The following is a 23,653-nucleotide window of genomic DNA, read 5'->3' as shown; positions in this document are numbered from 1 at the left end:
TGTTAGATCTATACATGTCATTTAGGAACTGATTAAAATATTACCCCAGCCCTTGATGGACCATCAGGGAGACTATATTTCACTCTGTGAGCTCCCCGTGGCCCTGGCATTCACCCTGTTTCAGCACTCCTCACGTTGCTAGTGGACAGGATTACTTGTAGGGCACAGACAATCCTTTTTGGTCATAACCTCCTATCCTGCCACAGGCTCACCTTTTGTGGATCAAATGAGTGAATGGGGAAGCACGTGAATAAATGAGTCATTCCCTGACACCCACAGCACACAATGGTGCCTTCTGCCTACCAACTCTCTGTGACACCTCTTGGCTTCCCTATCTGATTGGCACTCAGTGCCTTGTACTGATGCTCAGATTTTATGTTGGGGTGTGAGATCTTCCCAGAAGTGGAGAACCTGAAGTACCACTCCCATGCCTTGCCTTATTTTAGTAGCCCTTGAAGTAACCGTCATCATTCCATCATATGGATCTGCTCAAAGGAGATTCTATTTGCTGGTTTGTTGGTAACCACAGTGTAAGCACCTTGAGAGGGCAAACAGCCTGCAATTTCTTCTCATCCTGCGCTTTGCCAGGACTAAGCTCATCCACCTGGTGCTGCTCAGTTGCTGTCAGGGTGTGAAGAGGCATCTCTGTAGCCACCTATTCAGGATGACCTTCCTGTCATGTTCTCTCATAGTCATGGTTTCTACTGAGATCACAGACAGCAAAGGCTCCAAGGCACTGGCGTGCTCTGTGGCGGTGACCGTGCTGCCCCGTTTCCATGGGAAAGACTGCCTCAGCGAGGACCTGTGAGTATCACACCACACAGACATCCGAAGCAGTGTCCATATTTCCTCAGGGGACAGCAGCAAGGCAGAGTGGCAGGAACTGATTTCAGGATGGGCAAAGGGAGAAGCTGGGGTTCTGTCACTATAGTCCTGTTGACTCACCTTTCTGTGGCATCTGTGCCAGTGCTTCAGAACCCATGACACACTTTTTTCTTTCTTTAGAACTGTTTTATGAAGGTATCATTTACCTGTTATATAGTTCACTCACTAAAGGTGTGCGATTCCTTGGTTCTTAGTACTCTTACAGAATTGTACAATCTTCAGCACAATCTAGTTTTAGACAATTTTCACGACCATAAAATGTATGTATTATAATGTGCTCATTAGTTGCCACTCCTCTACCCACACCACTATCTTTAGTTTCCTCCTCCCAGCCCCAGCCCCAGCCCCAAGTAGTCACTAATTTTACATCATGTCTACCAATTTGCCTATTCTTGGAATTTCAATGGGATGATATGAAATGTGATTTTTAATAACTGTTTTTCTTCATGAATGTTTCTGAGTTTTATCTAGATGATCATATATTAGTACCTCGTTCCTTTTTATTTTTGAATATTATTTATTGTATAGATATATCACATTTTGTTTTTTTTATTTTTAAATTAATGGACATGTGGGTTTTTCCCCCACACTTTGGTTCTATAAGAAACCATTCTGTTCTAGGCATTCTTGTGTGAGATTTTGTGTGCAGGGATGCTGTCAGTTTTCTTGAGTAGATAACTAGAAGTGGAACCACTGGTAACTCTTATAACCATGCATAACTTCTGATAACACTGACAACCATGATAAGTCTAGTTTTAGCATTTGGAAAAATGCCAAATGTTTTCCAAAATGGCTGCACCCTTTTGTATTCCCACCAACACTGGATGAGGGTACATCCTAACAAACACTGGTTGTTGTCTGCTTTTTGATTATGGCTATTCTAATGAGTGTCATTGAAGTTTGGATTTTCATTTCCCTATGCTCTATGATGCTGAGCATCTTTTCATGTGCTTTGGGTATCTTCCTTCTAGATGCTTATTCATCCACTTTGCCCATTTTTGATTTGAATTATTTTTGTTCTTATGATTAATTTGTGGGAGTTTTTTTTGTAGGCATTGCATACAAATTCCTTTAAAGATATGATCTACAAATGTATTCTCTCAGTCTCTTTTCATTTCACTTTCTTGATTGTCCATTGAAGAATGAAAGTTTTTGAAGACCCTACTTAATTTTGAGTAGTCCAATTTAATTATCTTCTCTTTTATTCCTTGTGTTTTTTATGTCAATCTATGAAATTACTGCCTAGTGAAATAACACAAAGACTACATCTGTATTTTTTCTTAAGAGTTTTTGTATTTTTAGGTCTTACATTTAAGTTTATGATCCACTTAGAGTAAATTTGTGTGTGTATGTATGTATATGTGTGTGTGAGTTTGTGTGTGTGTGTGTGTGTGTGTGTGTGTGTGTTTAGGGCTCCACCTGCATTCTTTAGCATATGAATATCCAAACTTCTAAGCACAGGTTGTTGAAAACTGTTTCCTCCACAGAATTGTCTTTGGCTTTCTGTCAAAAATCAACATCACATGTTGGGGTTTATTTCTGGATTCTCCATTCTGTTCAATTTTCTAGATATCTCTTTTACACCAATGCTATGTTTTTTGATTACTGTAGTTTTGTAGTAAACTTTGGAACGGAGAAGCCTGAACCCAATTTTGTTATTTCTTCATAAGATCGGCTATCCCAAATTCCTTGAAGTTCCACATGACTTTTTAGAAGCATCTTGTTAGTTTCTGCAGAAGCAAAACAGAGCATAGATGCCACAGTGACTGGTGTTGGCCACCCTCTCGCTTGCTCCAACTTAGCCTGCCCTTCCTAATACTATGGGCTAGGGCTACTAACACCTATGAAGGTGTTAAAAAAAACAAAACAAAGCAAAAGCTAACTAGGATTTTCATAGGGATTTTCTAGAATATATAGATCAGTTTCAGAAGTATCACTATCTTAACATTAAGTCTTCCGATTCACGGACATGGGATGTCTCCTATTTTTTAGACCTTTAATTTCTTTCAACAATGTTTCATAGTTTTCAGTAGGCACATCTTGTATTTCTTTTTTAGAGTTTATGAGTATTTCACTATTATTGATGTCATTATAAGTGGAATTATTTTCTTAGTTACATTTTTGAATTTTTATTGTAGTAGATAAATAATTGATTTTGCATATTGATCATGTATCCTATAACTCTGCTAAATATGTTTATTTCAGTAGTTTCTTTAGCATTTCCTTTGGGGCTTTCCATATATAAGATTGTTTCATCTATAAATAGAGACTGCAACACTTTGATCTTTCCAGTCTGATGCCTTTTATTCCTTTTTTCTTGCCTGATCAGTTCTTGCTAGAACCTCCAGTTTAATGATTAGGGGGAAGCATTCAGTGTTTCACTTTGTGTTTAGTATGGTGTTAGCTATAAGTTTTTCGTAGGTGTTTGTTATTGGGTTGAAGATGTTCCCATCTATTCCTAGTTTATTGGGTGTTTTTAATCATGAAAGTATGTTGAAGTTTTTCAAATGCTCTTGCTAGGCCTATTGATGTGATTATATGGTTTTGGTCCTTTATTCTAATTAACAAGTTGATAAGGTTTGAATACTTGGGTTCGTGCTGACACTTTATTTCCAGTGTAACAGTATCAAGGTGGGGGGGGCGGGTAGGGGGCTTTGACCATCATGAATGGGATTAGTATCCTTTTAAAAGGGCTGGAATGACCCATCTAGGCCCTTGTTGCCCTTGCATCTTCCACATGAGAATGCAGTGTTCTTGCCCTCTTGAGGAAGCAACAGGGTGCCATCTTGGAAGCAGAGAGCATCCCTTACCAGACACTCATCCTGTCAGTACACTGATTCTGAACTTCCCAATCTCCAGAACTGTGAGAAATAAATTTCTGTTCTTCCCATTTCATCCAGTTTCAAGACTTTTGGGGGCTGGGGCTGGGGCTCAGTGGCAGAGTGCTTGCCTTACACATGTGAAGCACTGGGTTCGATCCTCAGCACCACATTAAAAAAATAAATAACTAAAGATTTGTGTCCATCTATAACTAAAAAATATTTTTTAAAAAAGAATTTTGTCATAACTTCCCAAACAGATTAAGACACAAGTTATATTTATATATGATCATTTTTCACATGTTGAATCACTTTTACATTTCAGGAATATATCCCATTGGTCCTAGCATATAATTCTCTTTCTGTGTGGGTGGATTTGGTTTTGCTAATATTATACTTCGGAGTTTTGTGTCTACATTCATAAGCACTATTGGCTGGTAGTTTTCTTTTCAGCTTTGCCTTTGTCTGGCTTTAGTGTCAGGGTAATACTGCCCTCAGTCTATTTACAAGTGTTCTTTTGTATTATTTGGAACATTTTGTGAGGATGAGTATCAATTCTTCTGTGAACATTTGATAAAAATTATGAGTGAAATTATCTACATCTGTATTTTCTTTTTGGAAAGTTTTAAAATTACTAATGTAGTCTCATAGTTTTAGTCATTTGTTTCTTTCTAGAAATTTTCTCATTTCATGTACATTCTGTAATATTTTGGTACACAGGATTTTTTAAAAGAATAGAATTGCATTGTAGTCTTTTTTATCTCTATATGGTCAGTAGTGATATTCATTTTATTCATTATTTTAATAATTTCATTATTTTCATTTTGTGTCTTTGTCAGTCTAGCTAAAGATTTGTCAGCTTGGATGATCTGTTCAAAGAACTACTTGGGGTTTCACTGATTTTTTTTTTCAATTTCATTCATTCCTGAACTGATCTTTAACATTCCTTTTCTTCTGCTTGTCTGGGTTTAGTTTGCTTTTCTTTTTCTTGTTCTCTATATAGGCTAATGATTTGATATCTTTTTTCAGACATTTGTAGCTATAAATTTCACCCCAAGCACTACTTTAACTGTATCCCAGTTACTTTCCTTCATTAATTTCAAAGTGTTTTGTCATTTTCCTTTCTGCTGCTTCTTGAACCATTGATTCTTTATGAATACATCATTTAATTTTCACATATTCATGAATTTGCCAAATTTCTTTTTGTCTTTGATTTCTAATTTAATTCCATCATGGTCAGAGGATGTACTTTGTATTATTACAATAATTTAAATTTTATTGAGTTTTTTAATGCCTACATATATGGTATATTCCAAAAAAATCTATTACTTGAGAAAAATGTGTATTCTGCTTTTGGGGGGTAAAATGTTCTGTGGATATCTGTTTGGCCTATTTCCTTCATGTTATTGTTTTACTCTTACAAAGCTTTATTGATTTTCTTCCTTGTTTTTCTACCCATTATTGACAGTATAATTTCAATTTTTTTCCTTTCCCTATAGGTCTGTTGGTTTTTGCTTCATGTGTACAGCATCTGTTGTTAGGTCCCTATATATTCATATATTTTTTAATCTTCCTAATATTTTATCATTGGGAAATGTTCTTTATCACTAATACTTGTTTTTGTCTTAATTTATTTTTAGTCTGATATAAATATAACCTTTCTAGGTGCCTTATAGTATCTGTTTGTATTTATGTCTTTTTCAACCTACATTTATCCTTTAGTTGGATCTTATTTTCATAGCCAGCCTTTTATTCCCTATCTTTTGTCTGGATTGTGTGACACATTCACAGTTTTTGCTATTATTAGAATCATTGAATGTAGGGTATACTATTTTACTTTTGTTTTCTACATGTCCCATGATAATTTTGTTCCTCTCTTCTTCCTTTATCACCTCCTTTTTTCTTAAAAGAATATTTTGTATTGTACCATTTTAACTCCCTTAATGATTTTTTTACAAATATTTGTTGTAGATGGACACAATACCTTTATTTTATTAATTAATTGCTATGTGGTGCTGAGGATTGAACCCAGTGCCTCATACATGCTAAGCAAGCCATGTGCTCTACCAGTAAGCCACAACTCCAGCCCTCCCTTAATGATTTTTAAGTATATTTTTCAGATACTTGTTTAGTTGTTGCTCTAGAGCTTACAATTTACATCTTAGCTTATTAGAAACTTCTACAAACTAATATTAAATTGCTTCCAGTTAGATATAGAAACTTATACCTATATAGCTCCATTTTCTCTTATTTTTGTGAAGTTATTATTATGTAAACAACTTATATTATGCTATAATACAATGTTATGATTATTCTTTTATATAATCTATTTTTAGAGAAACTAGAAAAGAAAAAAGGATACAATCTATTTTAATAAGTGTTTTTAAAGTATATTAATCTTCTTATTAGTTGTCTTCGAGTATCCCTGTAAGTTCAAGTTGCCATTTAGTGTCACTTCACTATTCAATATAGCTTCATCCCCACCCCCATTCTTAATGTTGTTATTGTTATATTACCTTTCTCTGCATTATGAGCCCAACAATAACATTTTATAGATATTATCTCATGCAATGGCTTTTAAAATAAGTTAAGAATGAAAAATGTGATCTATGGATTTAATGATGCCCAGCATTTTCATGAGTCTGTTCATTTTTTTTCCTACTGTTTTATTTCTGTGGCTCATCGTCTTTATTGTTCTATCCTCAAATTTGTAAATTCTTTCTTTTCTCAAATCTACTTTTGAACCTTTATAGTGAATTTTTCATTTTGATTATTGTACATGCAACTCTAAAATTTCCATTTGGTTCTTTCTATATCATAAATGTATTGTTTTATCTCTTTATTAATGTTCTCTGTTTAATTCTTTATTGTTATGCCTTTCTTTAATTTTTTTTTGGGGGGGTGGGTACCAGGGATTGAACTCAGGGGCACTCGACCACTGAATCACATCCCCTGCCCTATTTTATATTTTATTTAGAGACAGGGTGTGACTGAATTGCTTAGGGCTTTGCTAAATTGCTGAAGCAGGCTTTGGACTCATGATCCTCCTGCCTGGCTCTTTAATTTTTAAACTATGGTCTTCTTTAGTTCTTTGAACATATTTATAAAAGCTGCTTTGAAGTCTTTGCTAAGTCCAACATTCAGGTCTTCCCAAAGACAATTTCTATTGTTTGCTTATCTTTCATGTGTTTTGGCTATACTTTAAGTGTCTTTGGGTATCTCATAATTTTTCATTGAGAATTGGACATTTTAGATAAATATATCATGATCACTGTGGGTATTGACCCATTCCTTTTCTCTGGGCTTGTTTTTGTTCATTTGGCTTGTTTATTGACTTAGCAAGACTACTACTGTGAAGTGTATTTCCCTCTTTGTGTAGCCCATGGTCTTTCTGCTCAGATTTATTTGTGTGTTTTTATCTTCAGTCTGGATTCCTACAGTCTTGGTCTCCATTAATTAGTCATTGCTCCATTGGTCAAATGTGTCTTTAAGCATACATGCTAAGTGTTCACACAACATTTTTTAATAAATTGGAATTTCTATTTACACCTTTGGAAACTGATGCTCATTTATTCTGGTTAATGTTGCTCTGAAAGTGATACAACAAAGAAATTGCAGGGCAAGGGCTGGAACTGACCATTGACCTTGTACACTAGACTATTTTCAGGGCTTCGTGTTGTCTTTCCAAGTGCAAATAACTGAAATATACCATTTTTAAATAAATAAACTAGTACCCAGTTGTTGAAATCTGAAGTCATTAACTTGTAATTTTTACCAGAAACCACAAGTACAGTATGCATATCCACTCCGTTGTGCATCTGAACATTAATTACCAACTCTGAATTATTAGGATGCTGTGAAACTTCATCCAGCTCTAGCCTCTGTGGTATCTCTGGACTACATTTCCTCACCTGACATGATGTTTCCATATCAGTACCTGTGTGACTTCTTGAGCCCTTTTCAGTTCTAAACAAAGGGTTTTATGGGAGTTTGACAGGATGTCTTGTCTCTGCACAGACCAATTCTCCTTTGTGTCATACTCTTTCTTTCGGGAATCACCCAAGACTAAATTCCATTCCACCCTTAGTCAGCAAGATGAATAGTTTTACAGTGTGTCTGATCATGATAGTTCTGTGTTTTCTTCAGATATAATTCCAGTCTGAAAAACCTGTCCACCCTCCAGCTGATGGGGAGTTACATGGAAATGAAGAACTATGTCACCATGATCACTGGGATCCTGAGTCGTTTGGTTAAGGAGAAGAGAAATGCATCGTGTGGTCAATGGTCACAAATACAGGATGCATTGATTTCTTCTGTATGCAAATTAGCTTTTGCAGATCAGGTATGGCCTAGAGCATGGTGAGGGCAGGGTCTGTAAACTTGTGTCAGGTAGTGGGTTCGTGGCTGTTTGACTCCCAGGAAGTAGTCCTACTGATGAAACACAAGCAAGAAAGGTGACCAGGTAGGCAGCCAGCTTGGCTCCCATACAAGGGTTTGATCTCTCTTGCCTTCTGACATGTCTTATAAATGAACACTGCAAGTCAATCATCATAATAGATAATTCCTCTAGTGTAAGTTAAAATTCTGTAAATCCAATCTGATTTTATCTTGTTGACTATAATATCCTTGATAGTCATTATTTTATGCAACTTCTTATGAAATGATGATATAATCAAAGGTTACCATCTTTGTTCACATTTCTGCACCTCTGTCTTATAATGGGCACTAGAGATCATTCACATCTACAAATAAACTATCTTGTTTCATTGTAAGATTCTTCACTTGAACTACTGTTTTTCTTCCTTCATCATTCTCTCTGAACTTTTCTCAAAGTTTCAATTAGTTCTGTCCCTTAATTTCCTTCTCTTTCATGTCAGTTTTCTGATGAGATATGTGAGACTGGCCAGAGGCACATAGGAAGAGGCATGTTAGACTAAAAAGAAAACTCAAACCGGGGTCCTGGTCTTACTGGAGAAGGGCTGGCTCCAGGTCATCTCTTAGTTGAAAGCATAAATTCTGCTCTACTTTTACATAAGCAGGCTGGAACTGAACTAATACACTAATTTCTTTTTTCTTCTTTGTTTGTTTGTTGTTTACTTGATTTTGCTGTTCAGGAAGAAATAATTCATTCTGTTCTTATGTTGAGAAATCTTATAAGCTTCTCTAATAAGGTAAGTGCTATTTCTTTCCATGTTTTATTTTCCTGTTTTTTTTTGCATAATTATGAGGCCATGATCATTTTTTTTTTTAATTTTTAACGTTTTGGTACTGGAGATTGAACCCAGGGATGCTGTACTGCTCAGATACATCCCCAACTTTTATTTTTTAGTTTGAGTGACCACAAACTTGCAATCCTCCTGCCTCAGCCTTCTGAGCCACTGATATTGCCAGCCTGTGCCATGTTGCCCCACCATTATCAGTTCTTGAAAAATATTCTGTTTAGAGTTATATTTTTTTTTTCTTCTTTTTTTTTTTTATTGGTCGTTCATAACATTACATAGTTCTTAATACATCATATCACACGGTTTGATTCAAGTGGATTATGAACTCCCGCTTTTACCCCGTATACAGATTGCTGTATCACATCAGTTTCCCTTCCATTGATTGACATATTGCCTTTCTAGATTCTGATGTATTCTGCTGTCTGTCCTATTCTCTACTATCCCCCCTCCCCTCCCCTCCCCTCCCCTTTTCTCTCTCTACCCCTTCTACTGTAAATCATTTCTTCAATTTGTATTAACTTGTCTTACCCCTCCTTTCCTCTTATATGATATTTTGTATAACCCTGAGGATCGCCTTCCATTTCCATGCAATTTCCCTTCTCACTCCCTTTCCCTCCCACCTCTCATCCCTGTTTAATGTAAATCTTCTTCTCAAGCTCTTCGTCCCTACCCTGTCCTTGTTTACTCCCCTTATATCAAAGGAGTCATTTGGTATTTGTTTTTTAAAGATTGACTAGCTTCACTTAGCATAATCTGCTCTAATGCCATCCATTTCCCTCCAAATTCTATGATTTTGTCATTTTTTAATGCAGAATAATACTCCATAGTATATAAATGCCACATTTTTTTTATCCATTCATCTATTGAAGGGCATCTAGGCTGGTTCCACAGTCTTGCTATCGTGAATTGAGCTGCTATGAACATCGATGTAGCAGTGTCCCTGTAGCATGCTCTTGTTAGGGCTTTAGGGAATAGACCGAGAAGGGGAATAGCTGGGTCAAATGGTGGTTCCATTCCCAGCTTTCCGAGAAATCTCCATACTGCTTTCCAGATTGGCTGCACCAATTTGCAGTCCCACCAGCAATGAACAAGAGTGCCTTTTTCCCCGCATCCTCTCCAGCACTTATTGTTGTTTGACTTCCTAATGGCTGCCAGTCTTACTGGAGTGAGATGGTATCTTAGGGTAGTTTTGATTTGCATTTCTCTGACTGCTAGCGATGGTGAGCATTTTTTCATGTACTTGTTGATTGATTGTATGTCCTCCTCTGAGAAGTGTCTGTTCAGGTCCTTGGCCCATTTATTGATTGGGTTATTTGTTATCTTATTGTCTAATTTTTTGAGTTCTTTGTATATTCTGGTTATTAGGGCTCTATCTGAAGTGTGTGGAGTAAAGATTTGTTCCCAGGATGTAGGCTCCCTGTTTATCTCTCTTATTGTTTCTTTTGCTGAGAAAAAACTTTTTAGTTTGAGTAAGTCCCATTTGTTGATTCTATTTGTTAATTCTAGCGCTATGGGTGTCCTATTGAGGAATTTGGAGCCCGATCCCACAGCGTGTATATCATAACCAACTTTTTCTTCTATCAGATGCCGTGTCTCTGATTTAATATCAAGCTCCTTGATCCATTTTGAGTTAACTTTTGTGCACGGCGAGAGATATGGATTCAGATTCATTTTGATGCAAATGGATTTCCAGTTTTCCCAGCACCATTTGTTGAAGATGCTATCCTTCCTCCATTGCATGCTTTTAGCCCCTTTATCAAAAATAAGATAGTTGTAGTTTTGTGGATTGGTTACTGTGTCCTCTATTCTGTACCATTGGTCCACCCTCCTGTTTTGGTACCAGTACCATGCTGTTTTTGTTACTATTGCTCTGTAGTATAGTTTGAAGTCTGGTATCGCTATACCACCTGATTCACACTTCCTGCTTAGTATTGTTTTTGCTATTCTGGGTCTTTTATTATTCCATATGAATTTCATGATTGTTTTATCAATTTTTACAAGATATGCTGTTGGGATTTTGATTGGCATTGCATTGAACTTATATAGGACTTTTGGTAATATCGCCATTTTGATGATGTTAGTTCTGCCTATCCATGAGCAGGGTATATTTTTCCATCTTCTAAGGTCTTCTTCTATGTCTTTCTTTAGGGTTCTGTAATTTTCATTGTATAAGTCTTTCACCTCTTTTGTTAGGTTGATTCCCAAGTATTTTATTTTTGGGGGGATATTGTGAATGGAGTAGTTGTCCTCATTTCCGTTTCAGAGGATTTGTCGCTGATATACAGGAATGCCTTAGATTTATGCGTGTTGATCTTATATCCTGCCACTTTGCTGAATTCATTTATTAGCTCTAATAGCATCTTTGTAGACCCTTTTGGATCTGCTAGGTATAGAATCATATCATCTGCAAATAGTGATAATTTAAGTTCTTCTTTTCCTATTTTTATGCCTTTAATTTCTTTCGTCTGCCTAATTGCTCTGGCTAGTGTTTCGAGGACTACGTTGAACAGAAGTGGTGAGAGAGGGCATCCCTGTCTTGTACCAGATCTTAGAGGGAATGCCTTCAATTTTTCTCCATTCAGAATGATGCTGGCCTGTGGCTTATCATAGATTGCTTTTACAATGTTGAGGTATGATCCCATTATCCCTAATTTTTCTAGAGTTTTGAACATAAAGGGATGCTGTACTTTGTCGAATGCTTTTTCTGCATCTATCGAGATGATCATATGGTTCTTATTTTTAAGTCTATTGATGTGGTGGATAACATTTATTGATTTCCGTATATTGAACCAACCTTGCATACCAGGGATGAATCCTACTTGATCATGGTGTATAATTTTTTTGATATGTATTTGAATCCGATTCGCCAGAATTTTATTGAGGATTTTTGCATCAAGGTTCATTAGAGATATTGGTCTGTAGTTTTCTTTCTTTGAGGTGTCTTTGTCTGGTTTCGGAATCAGGGTGATGTTGGCCTCGTAGAATGAATTTGGAAGTTCTCCCTCTTTTTCTATTTCCTGAAATAGCTTGAAAAGTATTGGTGTTAGTTCCTCTTTAAAGGTTTTGTAAAACTCTGCTGTATACCCGTCCGGTCCTGGGCTTTTCTTAGTTGGTAATCTTTTGATGGTTTCTTCTATTTCCTCTATTGTTATTGGTCTGTTTAGGTTGTCTATATCCTCCTGACTCAATCTGGGCAGTTCATAAGACTTAAGGAATTTATCTATGCCTTCACTATCTTCTATTTTATTGGAGTATAAGGATTCAAAATAATTTCTGATTATCTTCTGTATTTCTGAAGTGTCTGTTGTGATATTGCCTTTTTCATCCCGTATGCTAGTAATTTGGGTACTCTCTCTTCTTCTCTTTGTTAGCATGGCCAAGGGTCTGTCAATTTTATTTATTTTTTCAAAGAACCAACTTTTAGTTTTGTCAATTTTTTCAATTGTTTCTTTTGTTTCAATTTCATTAATTTCAGCTCTGATTTTAATAATTTCTTGCCTTCTACTTCTTTTGCTGTTGTTTTGCTCTTCTTTTTCTAGGATTTTGAGATGAAGTATGAGATCATTTATTTGTTGGTTTTTTCTTTTTTTGAGGAATGAACTCCAAGCAATGAATTTTCCTCTTAGAACTACTTTTAATGTGTCCCATAGGTTCCGATATGTTGTGTCTGTGTTTTCATTTAACTCTAGGAAGTTTTTAATTTCCTCCTTGATGTCTTCTAAAACCCATTGATCATTCAGCAACCTATTGTTCATTCTCCAAGTGATGCTTGATTTTTCCTTCCTACTTTTATCATTGAATTTCAGTTTCATTCCATTGTGATCAGATAAGATGCATGGTGTTATCTCTACCCCTTTATATTGTCTAAGAGTTGCCCTGTGACATAATATATGGTCTATTTTTGAGAAGGTTCCATGTGCTGCTGAGAAAAAAGTGTAACTATTTGATGTTGGGTGGTATAGTCTATATATGTCAATTAAGTCTAGATTGTTAATTGTGTTATTGAGTTCTATAGTTTCCTTATTTAACTTTTGTTTGGAAGATCTGTCCAGTGGTGAGAGAGGTGTGTTGAAGTCTCCCATGATTATTGTATGGTGATCTATTAGACTCTTAAACTTGAGAAGAGTTTGCTTGATGAACACAGCTGCGCCATTATTTGGGGCATATATATTTATGATTGTTATGTCTTGTTGGTGTATGGTTCCCTTGAGCAGTATGACGTGTCCTTCTTTATCCCTTTTGATTAACTTTGGTTTGAAATCTATTTTATTAGATATGAGTATGGCCACTCCTGCTTGTTTCCGAAGTCCATATGAGTGGTATGATTTTTCCCAACCTTTCACCTTCAGTCTATGAATATCTTTTCCTATCAGATGCGTCTCCTGTAGGCAGCATATTGTTGGGTCTTGTTTTGTGATCCATTCTGCTAGCCTGTGTCTCTTGATTGGTGAGTTTAAGCCATTAACATTTAGGGTTATTATTGAGATATGGTTTGTTCTTCTAGCCATATTTATTTATTGATGTTACTAAACCTGATTTGTTATCCTCTTTGACTACTTTCCCCCCTTTACTGTCCTACCTCCCAATGTTGGTTTTCAATGTTATTTTCCATTTCCTCTTCCTGTAATGTTTTGCCAAGGATTTTTTGAAGAGATGGTTTTCTAGCTGCGAATTCTTTTAACTTTTGTTTATCGTGGAAGGTTTTAATTTCATCTTCTATCCTGAAGCTTAATTTCGCCGGATACACGATTCTTGGTTGGAACCCATTTTCTTTCAGTGTTTGAAATATGTTATTCCAGGATCTTCTAGCTTTCAGAGTCTGTGTCGAGAGATCAGCTGTTATCCTGATTGGTTTACCCCTAAATGTAATCTGCTTTCTTTCTCTTGCAGCTTTTAAAATTCTCTCCTTATTCTGTATGTTGGACATCTTCATTATAATGTGTCTAGGTGTGGATCTCTTATGATTTTGCATATTCGGCGTCCTGTAGGCTTCTAGGATTTGGGATTCTGTCTCATTCTTCAATTCTGGGAAGTTTTCTCGTATTATTTCACTGAATAGACTGTTTATTCCTTTGGTTTGGAGCTCTGTGCCTTCTTGTATCCCAATGACTCTTAAATTTGGTCTTTTGATATTGTCCCATATTTCTTGGATGTTCTGCTCATGGTTTCTTAGCAGACTTGCTGAGCTGTCTATGTTCTTTTCCAGTTGAAATACTTTGTCTTCATTGTCTGATGTTCTCTCTTCTAAGTGATCTACTCTGCTGGTAGTATTCTCAATTGAGTTTTTAAGTTGGTTTATTGTTTCCTGCATTTCTAGGATTTCTATTTGTTTGTTTTTTATTACCTCTATCTCCCTGTGAAATTGATCTTTTACTTCCTGGATTTGTTTGTCAATGTGATCTTTCATTGTCTGATTTTGCTGTCTCATGTCTTCCTTGAGACTCCAGATCATCTGAAGCATGTATATCCTGAACTCTTTATCTGACATTCCATCAGTTGCAGCTATTACCTCTTCTAATGTTGAGTTGACCTTCATAGCTTGTGGTCCTTTCTTTCCTTGTCTTTTCATACTGCTCGCGTTTCTTTCTGCTTGGTGCAACTGTTGTGTTTTTGAAATTTACCCCCTGGCCTGTCTTTCCAGTGGGCCGCAGGTATCTTTGCTCCCCCCGCTCCAGCACCTTGTAGCTCCCCAGTGCGCGCCACAGACTCCAGCCGCAGGGCGATTGCCTATCAGGCTATGCGCCCTCCGTGCGGAGAAAAGGAGCTCCCGCAGTCGAACTTTGCACGATGGAAATCTGTCTGGAGCCCCTCGATTTCGCTGGAAATTGGCGGCGGTCTACTACGGGTTCGGGCGGGGCGGCCCAAGCCGCTCAGGGTGAACGCCGATTGCAAAAGCAATTGCTGGCTCCGGGACTTGACTTCAGCACCCGCCGCGTTGCCACCTGTGGAGCCAGTTAGCTGTGGCCGCGTGGTTAGGGACCGGGATGGAGAAACAGCTGCTCCCAGAGCGAGCACTATGCCTTCCGGGGGAGCCCGGATGGCAGAGGCCCACTGCGGGTTCGGGCGGGGCGGCCCAAGCCGCTCAGGGTAACCGCCGCTTGCAAAAGCGATTGCTGGCTCCGGGACTTGACTTCTGCACCCGCCGCGTTGCCACCTGTGGAGCCGGTTATCTGTGGCCGCGTGGTTAGGGACCGGGATGGAGAAACAGCTGCTCCCAGAGCGAGCGCTATGCCTTCCGGGGAAGCCCGGATGGCAGAGGCCCACTGCGGGTTCGGGCGGGGCGGCCCAAGCCGCTCAGGGTAACCGCCGCTTTCAAAAGCGATTGCTGGCTCCGGGACTTGACTTCAGCACCCGCCGCAGAGCCACCTGAGGAGCCGGTTATCTGTGGTCGCGTGGTTAGGGACCGGGATGGAGAAACAGCTGCTCCCACAGCGAGCGCTATGCCTTCCGGGGAAGCCCGGATGGCGGAGGCCGACTGCGGGTTCGGGCGGGGCGGTCCAAGCCACTCAGGGTAACCGCCGCTTTCAAAAACGATTGCTGGCTCCGTGTCTTGACTTCTGCACCCGCTGCGTTGCCACTTGTGGAGCCGGTTATCTGTGGCCGCGTGGTTAGGGACCGGGATGGAGAAACAGCTGCTCCCAGAGTGAGCGCTATGCCTTCCGTGAGAGCCCGGATGGCGGAGGCCGACTGCGGGTAGGCCCACTGCGGTTTCGGGCGGGGCGGCCCAAGCCGCTCAGGGTAGCCGCCGCTGCAAAAAGGATTGCTGGCTCCAGGACTTGACTTCTGCACCCGCCGAATTGCCACCTGTGGAGCCAGTTAGCTGTGGCCGCGTGGTTAGGGACCGGGATGGAGAAACAGCTGCTCCCAGAGCGAGCGCTATGCCTTCTGGGGAAGCCCGGATGGCAGAGGCCCACTGCGGGTTCGGGCGGGGCGGCCCAAGCTGCTCAGGGTAACTGCCGCTTGCAAAAGCGATTGCTGGCTCCGGGACTTGACTTCTGCACCCGCCGAGTTGCCACCTGTGGAGCCGGTTATCTGTGGCCGCGTGGTTAGGGACCCGGGGGGAGAAGCAGCTGCTCCCAGAGCGAGCGCTATGCCTTCCGGGAGAGCCCGGATGGCGGAGGCCGACTGCGGGTTCAGGCGGGGCGGTCCAAGCTGCTCAGGGTAACCGCCGCTGCAAAAACGATTGCTGGCTCCGTGTCTTGACTTCTGCACCCGCCGCGTTGCCACCTGTGGAGCCGGTTATCTGTGGCCGCGTGGTTAGGGACCGGGATGGAGAAACAGCTGCTCCCAGAGCGAGCGCTATGCCTTCCGGGGAAGCCCGGATGGCGGAGGCCGACTGCGGGTAGGCCCACTGCGGGTTCGGGCGGGGCGGCCCAAGCCGCTCAGGGTAACCGCCGCTTTCAAAAACGATTGCTGGCTCCGTGTCTTGACTTCTGCACCCGCCGCGTTGCCACCTGTGGAGCCGGTTATCTGTGGCCGCGTGGTTAGGGACCGGGATGGAGAAACAGCTGCTCCCAGAGCGAGCGCTATGCCTTCCGGGGGAGCCCGGATGGCGGAGGCCCACTGCGGGTTTGGGCGGGGCGGCCCAAGCCGCTCAGGGTAACCACCGCTGCAAAAACGATTGCTGGCTCCGGGACTTGACTTCAGCACCCGCCGCAGAGCCACCTGAGGAGCCGGTTATCTGTGGCCGCGTGTTTAGGGACCCGGGGGGAGAAGCAGCTGCTCCCAGAGCGAGCGCTATGCCTTCCGGGAGAGCCCGGATGGCGGAGGCCGACTGCGGGTTCAGGCGGGGCGGTCCAAGCTGCTCAGGGTAACCGCCGCTGCAAAAACGATTGCTGGCTCCGTGTCTTGACTTCTGCACCCGCCGCGTTGCCACCTGTGGAGCCGGTTATCTGTGGCCGCGTGGTTAGGGACCGGGATGGAGAAACAGCTGCTCCCAGAGCGAGCGCTATGCCTTCCGGGGGAGCCCGGATGGCGGAGGCCCACTGCGGGTTTGGGCGGGGCGGCCCAAGCCGCTCAGGGTAACCACCGCTGCAAAAACGATTGCTGGCTCCGGGACTTGACTTCAGCACCCGCCGCAGAGCCACCTGAGGAGCCGGTTATCTGTGGCCGCGTGTTTAGGGACCCGGAGGGAGAAGCAGCTGCTCCCAGAGTGAGCGCTATGCCTTCCGGGAGAGCCCGGATGGCGGAGGCCGACTGCGGGTTCGGGCGGGGTGGCCCAAGCCGCTCAGGGTAACCGCCGCTGCAAAAATGATTGCTGGCTCCGTGACTTGACTTCTGCACCCGCCGCGTTGCCACCTGTGGAGCCGGTTATCTGTGGCCACGTGGTTAGGAACCAGATAGGTGGGGTGGCTGCTTGCAAAGCGAGAGCTAGGTCTCCCGGGGGAGCCCCTTGCCGGAGTGGCTAATGTCTGCGGACTAGACCTCTGTGCCCGAGTGGCCGCCCAAGATCCACTTCTCTGGGACAAACTGTCACTTCCAATAAACCTACCAGATCACGGCTGCTCTCCTCTAAAGGGAATTATGCTAGGAGTTCCTCCGTATGTAGGCTGCAGCTGTCCAGGTGGGTCTTTCTTATCCTGTTAAAGCGGAGACGTTGGAGTCGCTGCTTCCTCGCCGGCCGCCATCTTCTTCCCCCCTAGAGTTATATTTTGACACTTAGATTAGAAACATGACTTTCTCCTAAGAATTCATGTGAATGGGATTGTGCATCTCTAATCATAGCTGAAGAATCTCTTTATTTCTATAGAAATTTGGAAACCCAAAGTAGAATTGATTAAACATAAGAGCTATCGATGCTAGGAATCATTTGTTGAAAGAGACATTATTTATTATTAATGCATGTTTTGGATTTTCCTATCTCCCTGCATTCTTTTTTCTTCTTCTTCAAATCTCTGATGCTCTGCTGTGCCCCCTTCAACAGATGTTCTAACTCTGCCACACTTTAGAGAGCCCATGGGAGTTTCTCATTGCCACCAGTCTACAAGACGGGTGAAACCACACCCACCTCCCACACTCAGTCACCATAGCAATGATTCCCTACCTCCAGCAAGCATCCGTCTGTTAGGAGCCACAGCAAAAATATTGATACAGGCACCTTTGGATTTTATTGACTGCCAGCCAGCAATTCACATTCATATGGTATTTGGACTCATGCTGTCCAGCTGGGCCCATTTTCAGGACTCAGGTTACTCATGTCACTCTTGTAATGGGAGAGTTCCCATTGGTTGGGAAAGGATGGTAGGAGGGTGTTCCGGGGGAAGGGGAAACCGCCCGGCTCAGGTAGAACGCACACGTGTGGACCCACTTGTTAGGGGACGCACATGGCCTCTCTCTAAATAAAACTTTGTCTCAGTTTGACTGGCTTGTGTTTTTGTGCCCAACCGGGCTGTAAGATTGCAAGCCGGCGTGCACTGATAGCTCAGCAGGGGATCGCTCAGCAGGGGTGCCACAGGCAGTGATCGGCGAGTGGCAGGAACGGGGCTCAGCCAGCTCGCTCGACCCGGCCCGGGCAGCCTGCGGCATCCGTCCCTTGTTTTATGTTCAGAACCCCATTCAGGGCCACCTCATAGTGCCTTATTTCAGCCTGGGTGACAAATGCTTCTTATGGTCAAGCTGTGCCTAGCCTGAGTGCCTGCTGCTGGTGGTCCTGCCTCCCTCCCATTTTGCATTTTTGGGATTTTTCACCTTGGGTTAAGCTTTCCCTTTGTGGCTTTTTTCCATTTTTCCCTCTGCCAAATGATACCCAATATGCTTAATAATCTCATTTTTTTTAAATCACTGTCTTCCATCTGGTCCCTCATTTCTAGGCACCTCTTTATAGCACAGCATTCAGAAAGTGAGTTCTGAGCTTGCTGTGGCCTATACTAGTTGTCCATCCTGCATTTTTAAACTGTCAAATTTGCGCTTCCATCTTCTTATCATCACTGCTAGTGCTTTCATCAAAGTCACTGTGGATCCTCTCGATACCAAGTTCACTGGACTCTTCTCCTCACCATCCTCTCCCTCAGAGGACATTCTGTGGGGGTCTTGCCTTTCATTGGGACTCACTTATCTTGGTTTCATGACACGTTTTCTTGATTGGTCACAATTGCCACCAGTCTGCAAGATGGGTGAAATCACACCCACCTCCCACACTCAGTCACCATAGCAATGATTCCCTACCTCCAGCAAGCATCCATCCCTCGTTTTATGTTCAGAACATAGTAGGATGACCCTATCCCCTTCTCTACCCATCCATGTTGATGTGGTCAGTGTTCAGGGTTCTGGCTCATGACTACTAGACCTCTCTGTCCACACCTTCTGTCTGGGTGCTCTCATCTAGTCCTTTAACCCTAGATGGAGATGATAATTACTCCACATCTTATGTCTTCTACCCACACTCTCTCAAGTGCTCCAGTCCCATGCATATAACTACTCACCTCACATTTCCATGAAGGCAAACACTGTGCTCACGCCCAACATGACAAGGTGGAGCTCCCCTGATCCACTCCTCACCTCACCCTCCCCAGCTCTGGACAAGGTAGCACTATACACCTGAACTGCTGTGAAAACCCCAGTGTCACCTCAGTGTCCTCCCTTTTCCTCATCCAATAACTTACAATTGAGTCTTGGTAGTTCCTCTTCAAAAACATAGCCAGACTCTTCCTGCCTCTTCCATCTCTACTGCCCACCTCTCTAACCTAAGGTCAGAGCCTGTTTCCCCCAGGCTAAGCATCTCTCTCACTGTTCTCTCTGCCTCCTCTCTTGCCACCTTATAACGCATGTCATAGAGCAGCCAGAGGATCATTGTGCAAGCCTGACCCAGTTGATGCCACTCTCCTGCTGAACACTCTTCCATGTCTTCTCATAGCACGTTGGCTCCTCCTTACCTGTCACTTCTCCTCTCATGTTCTTTCTGTTCTCCCACCATCCTTGAGACTTGTTCTGGCTCAGAGTCAGTATGGTAATCCCTCTTACTGCCATGCCGACTCCTTTGTTCATCAAATAGCTGAAACCTTTCCTTTGACTCTCAGCTCAAATATAACTTCCTCAAGAGAATCATCCTTCACCTTCTCTTCTTGTTACTTGGGTTATCTCCTTCAGTATTTTTACAGTCAACATCCATCTCACTTCTTTATTACCCCTCTTTACTCACTGGAAAACTTCCATTGTAAACTCCACAATGGCAGGAACACAGGTGTGAAATAAATAAATAAATGAGTCATAGTAGGATGGCCCTATCCCCTTCCCTACCCCTCTTGCTCATCTCATCCTCCTCATCTTAAATTGCTCTACTACAAGTATCACCATTCTGGGAAGGAAGGCTGGGTTCCCTTGGCAAAGACCCTCCTCTCTTCTGACAGGCTGTCTTCCTAAGGCATATCTGGCCTATCTCCTATTTAATGTAAAATAGATGGTTCCTGGTCCTCTGAGGATAAAATTTAATCCTTCTGCATATCGTTTAAGGACTCTACCTGGTTTCAACTCACTTTGCACCTCATATTCAATATCTCCTGATGTAACCACCTTTCACCTTCATTCACTCTTGATTTTCCTAATGTCCCTGAAATAATAAGTTTTTTATTAACACAGAAAATGTTATTTCCTATCCTGGGAAATTATTACTTTCTCTTGAAGGCTAGATTCAAATGCCACAATGTCCATGAAATCTTCAGAGCTCCAAAAGCAGGTTTCATTTTATTCTAGATAAATTTTGCACATGACTTTATTATAGCACTTTAACACTTGATTTGTAATATTTATTTATTTATTTATTTATTTATTTTGGTACATCTGTCTTCTGACTTGACTAAGCCTCCTAAGATACAAACTGAATTAGTTGAAGTAATGTCAGCTGCTGTAACAAATAACCCTGACATCTCAGTAACAGAATACATAGAAGTTTATTCACTCACACATGTTCAGTGTTCAGTAGGTATTCAGTACAGATCTTTCCCATGAGGACTCAGTGGCTCCAGCTCTTTTCCTCTTGTGCTCCAAATATCCCAATATTTCCCCAGTCAAGGAAATAGAAAGTGGAGAAGGTCCACCATTTGTGGATAATGATGTCCTGGAAGTGGCATGCCTCATTCCATTCACATTCTTTTGGTGAGCAATGGTCACACAGCCTCACCTGAACTCCAGGGACCTGGGACATGGAATTACTGCCCAGCAATGACCCTGCACAGAGCTCACAAGGATGAATCTGGTGGAGATCAAACCACCTCTGCCACAGTCCCTCTCTCTTATGTCTCTGAACACTACAGTCTGTTGCAAGCAGTTTTGGGCTTTAAGTGATAAATAAAATTGAACATGATTGACATTTCTAAAGTAACTATTTCTGAAATTTTTGGTTTAAAAGTGGGAAGCGTGAAAGTGGGCATAATATGTTCTCTGAGGCATTTTTTGAATTTCTGATGAAAAATGATTTATATTTTAAGTCCTATTTTGATGGTAAGTAACCTTTTGGGTGGGGCCCTTATTAAGTAGTTTAAATATACTTCCAAACTAATTTTATTGTTGTTAGGAGAATTTGATTTTAAAAGGTATTTTTAAGCTATATTTTAGTTAAATAAGTATGACTATAAAAAAATAGAATGGTAATTTCACATCATTGCACACACATTTGTTTATCAACTTCTGGGAGCTGCTAAGGAACAAAAAAGAAAAGATAGAGTCCTTATCTTTTAGGCATTAATGAATCAAATTAAACATGTAAACATATACTTCAATAAATATGCTGAGTCCCATACATAGGATAACCACAGAATTCAGCAGAAATAGGCAACGGTGAAGCTAACTCCAGTACACATTTAGAGTTGGTTTCAAAACATAAGTAGGAAAAACTCATAATTTTTTTAGATGTAAAAATGGCATTGTGAACCAGCTTTTAGAGAGTTCTTACCTATCAGCAAAACATGTTAAAAATTCATGGGTAAACATATGTGAGATTTACTTTTAAATATTTGTAAAAAAAAAAAAACTGAGTAAGGAATAAAAGAAAAAATATTGCCAGTTGAAGGATAATTTTTGAAGGTGGGTGACAGGTGACTGTATGACTCTACTATTCATTCTCTCAACCTTTTGTATATTTGAAAGTGGTTTAGAAAGAGAGAGACAGAAAATGAGGATTTTGCTGGGTAACAAGAGGTTAAAAGTATTGCAGATAGGAGGACTTATGTATTTCATAAGATGCTAGGAGAAAGCCTTCATTATTTGGGAGAAATTAAGAGTTTAGCATGACTCAACATAGAACATATGTGGGTGATAGGAAAAGAGAAGAGGTTGGGACCATTTCGTAAAAGGATTTGTGAGCGAATTTTAGGGTTCAACCTAAGTAACATTTTAAAGCATAAAGGTCTGTAAGAACAATCTGATTTCCTTAGTCATTTTATGTGTGGAAAAACTAAATGACAGAGAACAAACTGTTATTAAGGAAGCTGACCAGTAGAGATGAAATGTGAGCTTGATTTAGTTCTTCTGACCCCAAATTCAATAATTTTAATTCTCGATAATAATGAAAGAGGCAGAAGCATATGTATCGTATGCTTGGAAAGATTTTATTTACCTCTCTTCTTTCCACGAAGTTAAGCTTTTTGAGTGCAATGCACATTCTCAAGTACACGCGGTCACTCCTTGCTCAAGGACAGCTCTTGGGAAGGTTTGTGGTTGACAGACAACTCAGGCTAGAACTTATCCTTCTCATCTCTGGAGTCTGGGAAGCCTCTGCACAGGAAAAATTTAGAAATGAGAACTATCTACAAGAAGAAGGAATGAAGATTATCTCAGATGTATTACTGGTAAGTTAGATTTTTTTTCCTCTACTCATCTGCTGTCATATATAACAAATTAGAATAAATAAAAAAAGAATGCTAAGAGAAACATAATGGGTTGGTATGTTATCAGTAGAAGAATTTAATTATTTAGAAATTAAAAATGCAAATGTTTTAATTTAACAATAAAACATTTTATAATGTCAAAAACAAACAACAATAGAAACAGCTTCTGGGCTAAGAATGTAGCTTACTGGTAGGGTACTAAGAAACAACAACAGTGAAGCAGCTGTTCCCCTCTCCCAGATTTAACCTGCATTTGTAATTGCTTCTCACAATTGAAAGTAGAATCGTTTTCTGAAGAACTGTGATTACAATTCTAGGTAGTAGATTGGTATTTGGAAATTTTTTTTAAAGGCGATGATTTCATATTTTTTAACCTTCATTTTATTTATTTATTTTTTGTGGTACTGAGGATCAAACCCATTGCATCACAATGCTAGGCAAGCGCTCTACCGCTGAGCCACAACACCAGTCCAAATTTTTTATTTTGAATTTTAAGAGTTTTGTGGTACTTGTGTAATGTTCTCAATGTTTGATAATTTACATTTGGAATACTTGGAAAGATTTTGGACTTAGAAACATCATTCCTTGGGGTACCTTCAATTTTTTTGAGGAATGATATGAAGTAATGCAAACAATTATACACGTTAACTTAAAAAGTAGCCCTGCTTATCAATAACTGCTTTAAAAAATTCCACAGTTCATTTCACTTATTTCTGCTTCAGGAGCTTTGGAAAATTATAAAAGACAGTTTGTTTGTTTGTTTGTTTCATCTTATGAAATGGCCAGTGCTTTCAGGAAGGAGTGAGTTAGTGAATGGGGCTTTGGTCTCTATTCTCCTACAATCTATCATCCCTGTCACCCAGGTCTCCTTGTTTATGTAACTGGTAACTGCTGGAATTAAATAAAT

The 23,653-nt window shown here is 40.7% G+C and overlaps 1 protein-coding gene across 1 annotated transcript in view; it reads left to right on the top strand.

The window, feature by feature from the left end:
• Positions 1 to 23,653, top strand: part of Pkd1l1 (polycystin 1 like 1, transient receptor potential channel interacting) — a 145,058-nt gene that overhangs the window by 59,268 nt on the left and 62,137 nt on the right. Inside the window, exons 22-25 of the mRNA XM_077796442.1 lie at positions 693 to 804; positions 7,851 to 8,046; positions 8,819 to 8,875; positions 22,495 to 22,707. Of these exons, the coding sequence (XP_077652568.1) occupies positions 693 to 804; positions 7,851 to 8,046; positions 8,819 to 8,875; positions 22,495 to 22,707 (578 nt within the window). The remainder of the gene's footprint in view (positions 1 to 692; positions 805 to 7,850; positions 8,047 to 8,818; positions 8,876 to 22,494; positions 22,708 to 23,653) is intronic.

The sequence above is a fragment of the Urocitellus parryii genome, chromosome 3, assembly GCF_045843805.1.
Source record: "Urocitellus parryii isolate mUroPar1 chromosome 3, mUroPar1.hap1, whole genome shotgun sequence".
Taxonomy (NCBI): domain Eukaryota; kingdom Metazoa; phylum Chordata; class Mammalia; order Rodentia; family Sciuridae; genus Urocitellus; species Urocitellus parryii.
This window is presented reverse-complemented; position numbering and strand designations above follow the sequence as displayed.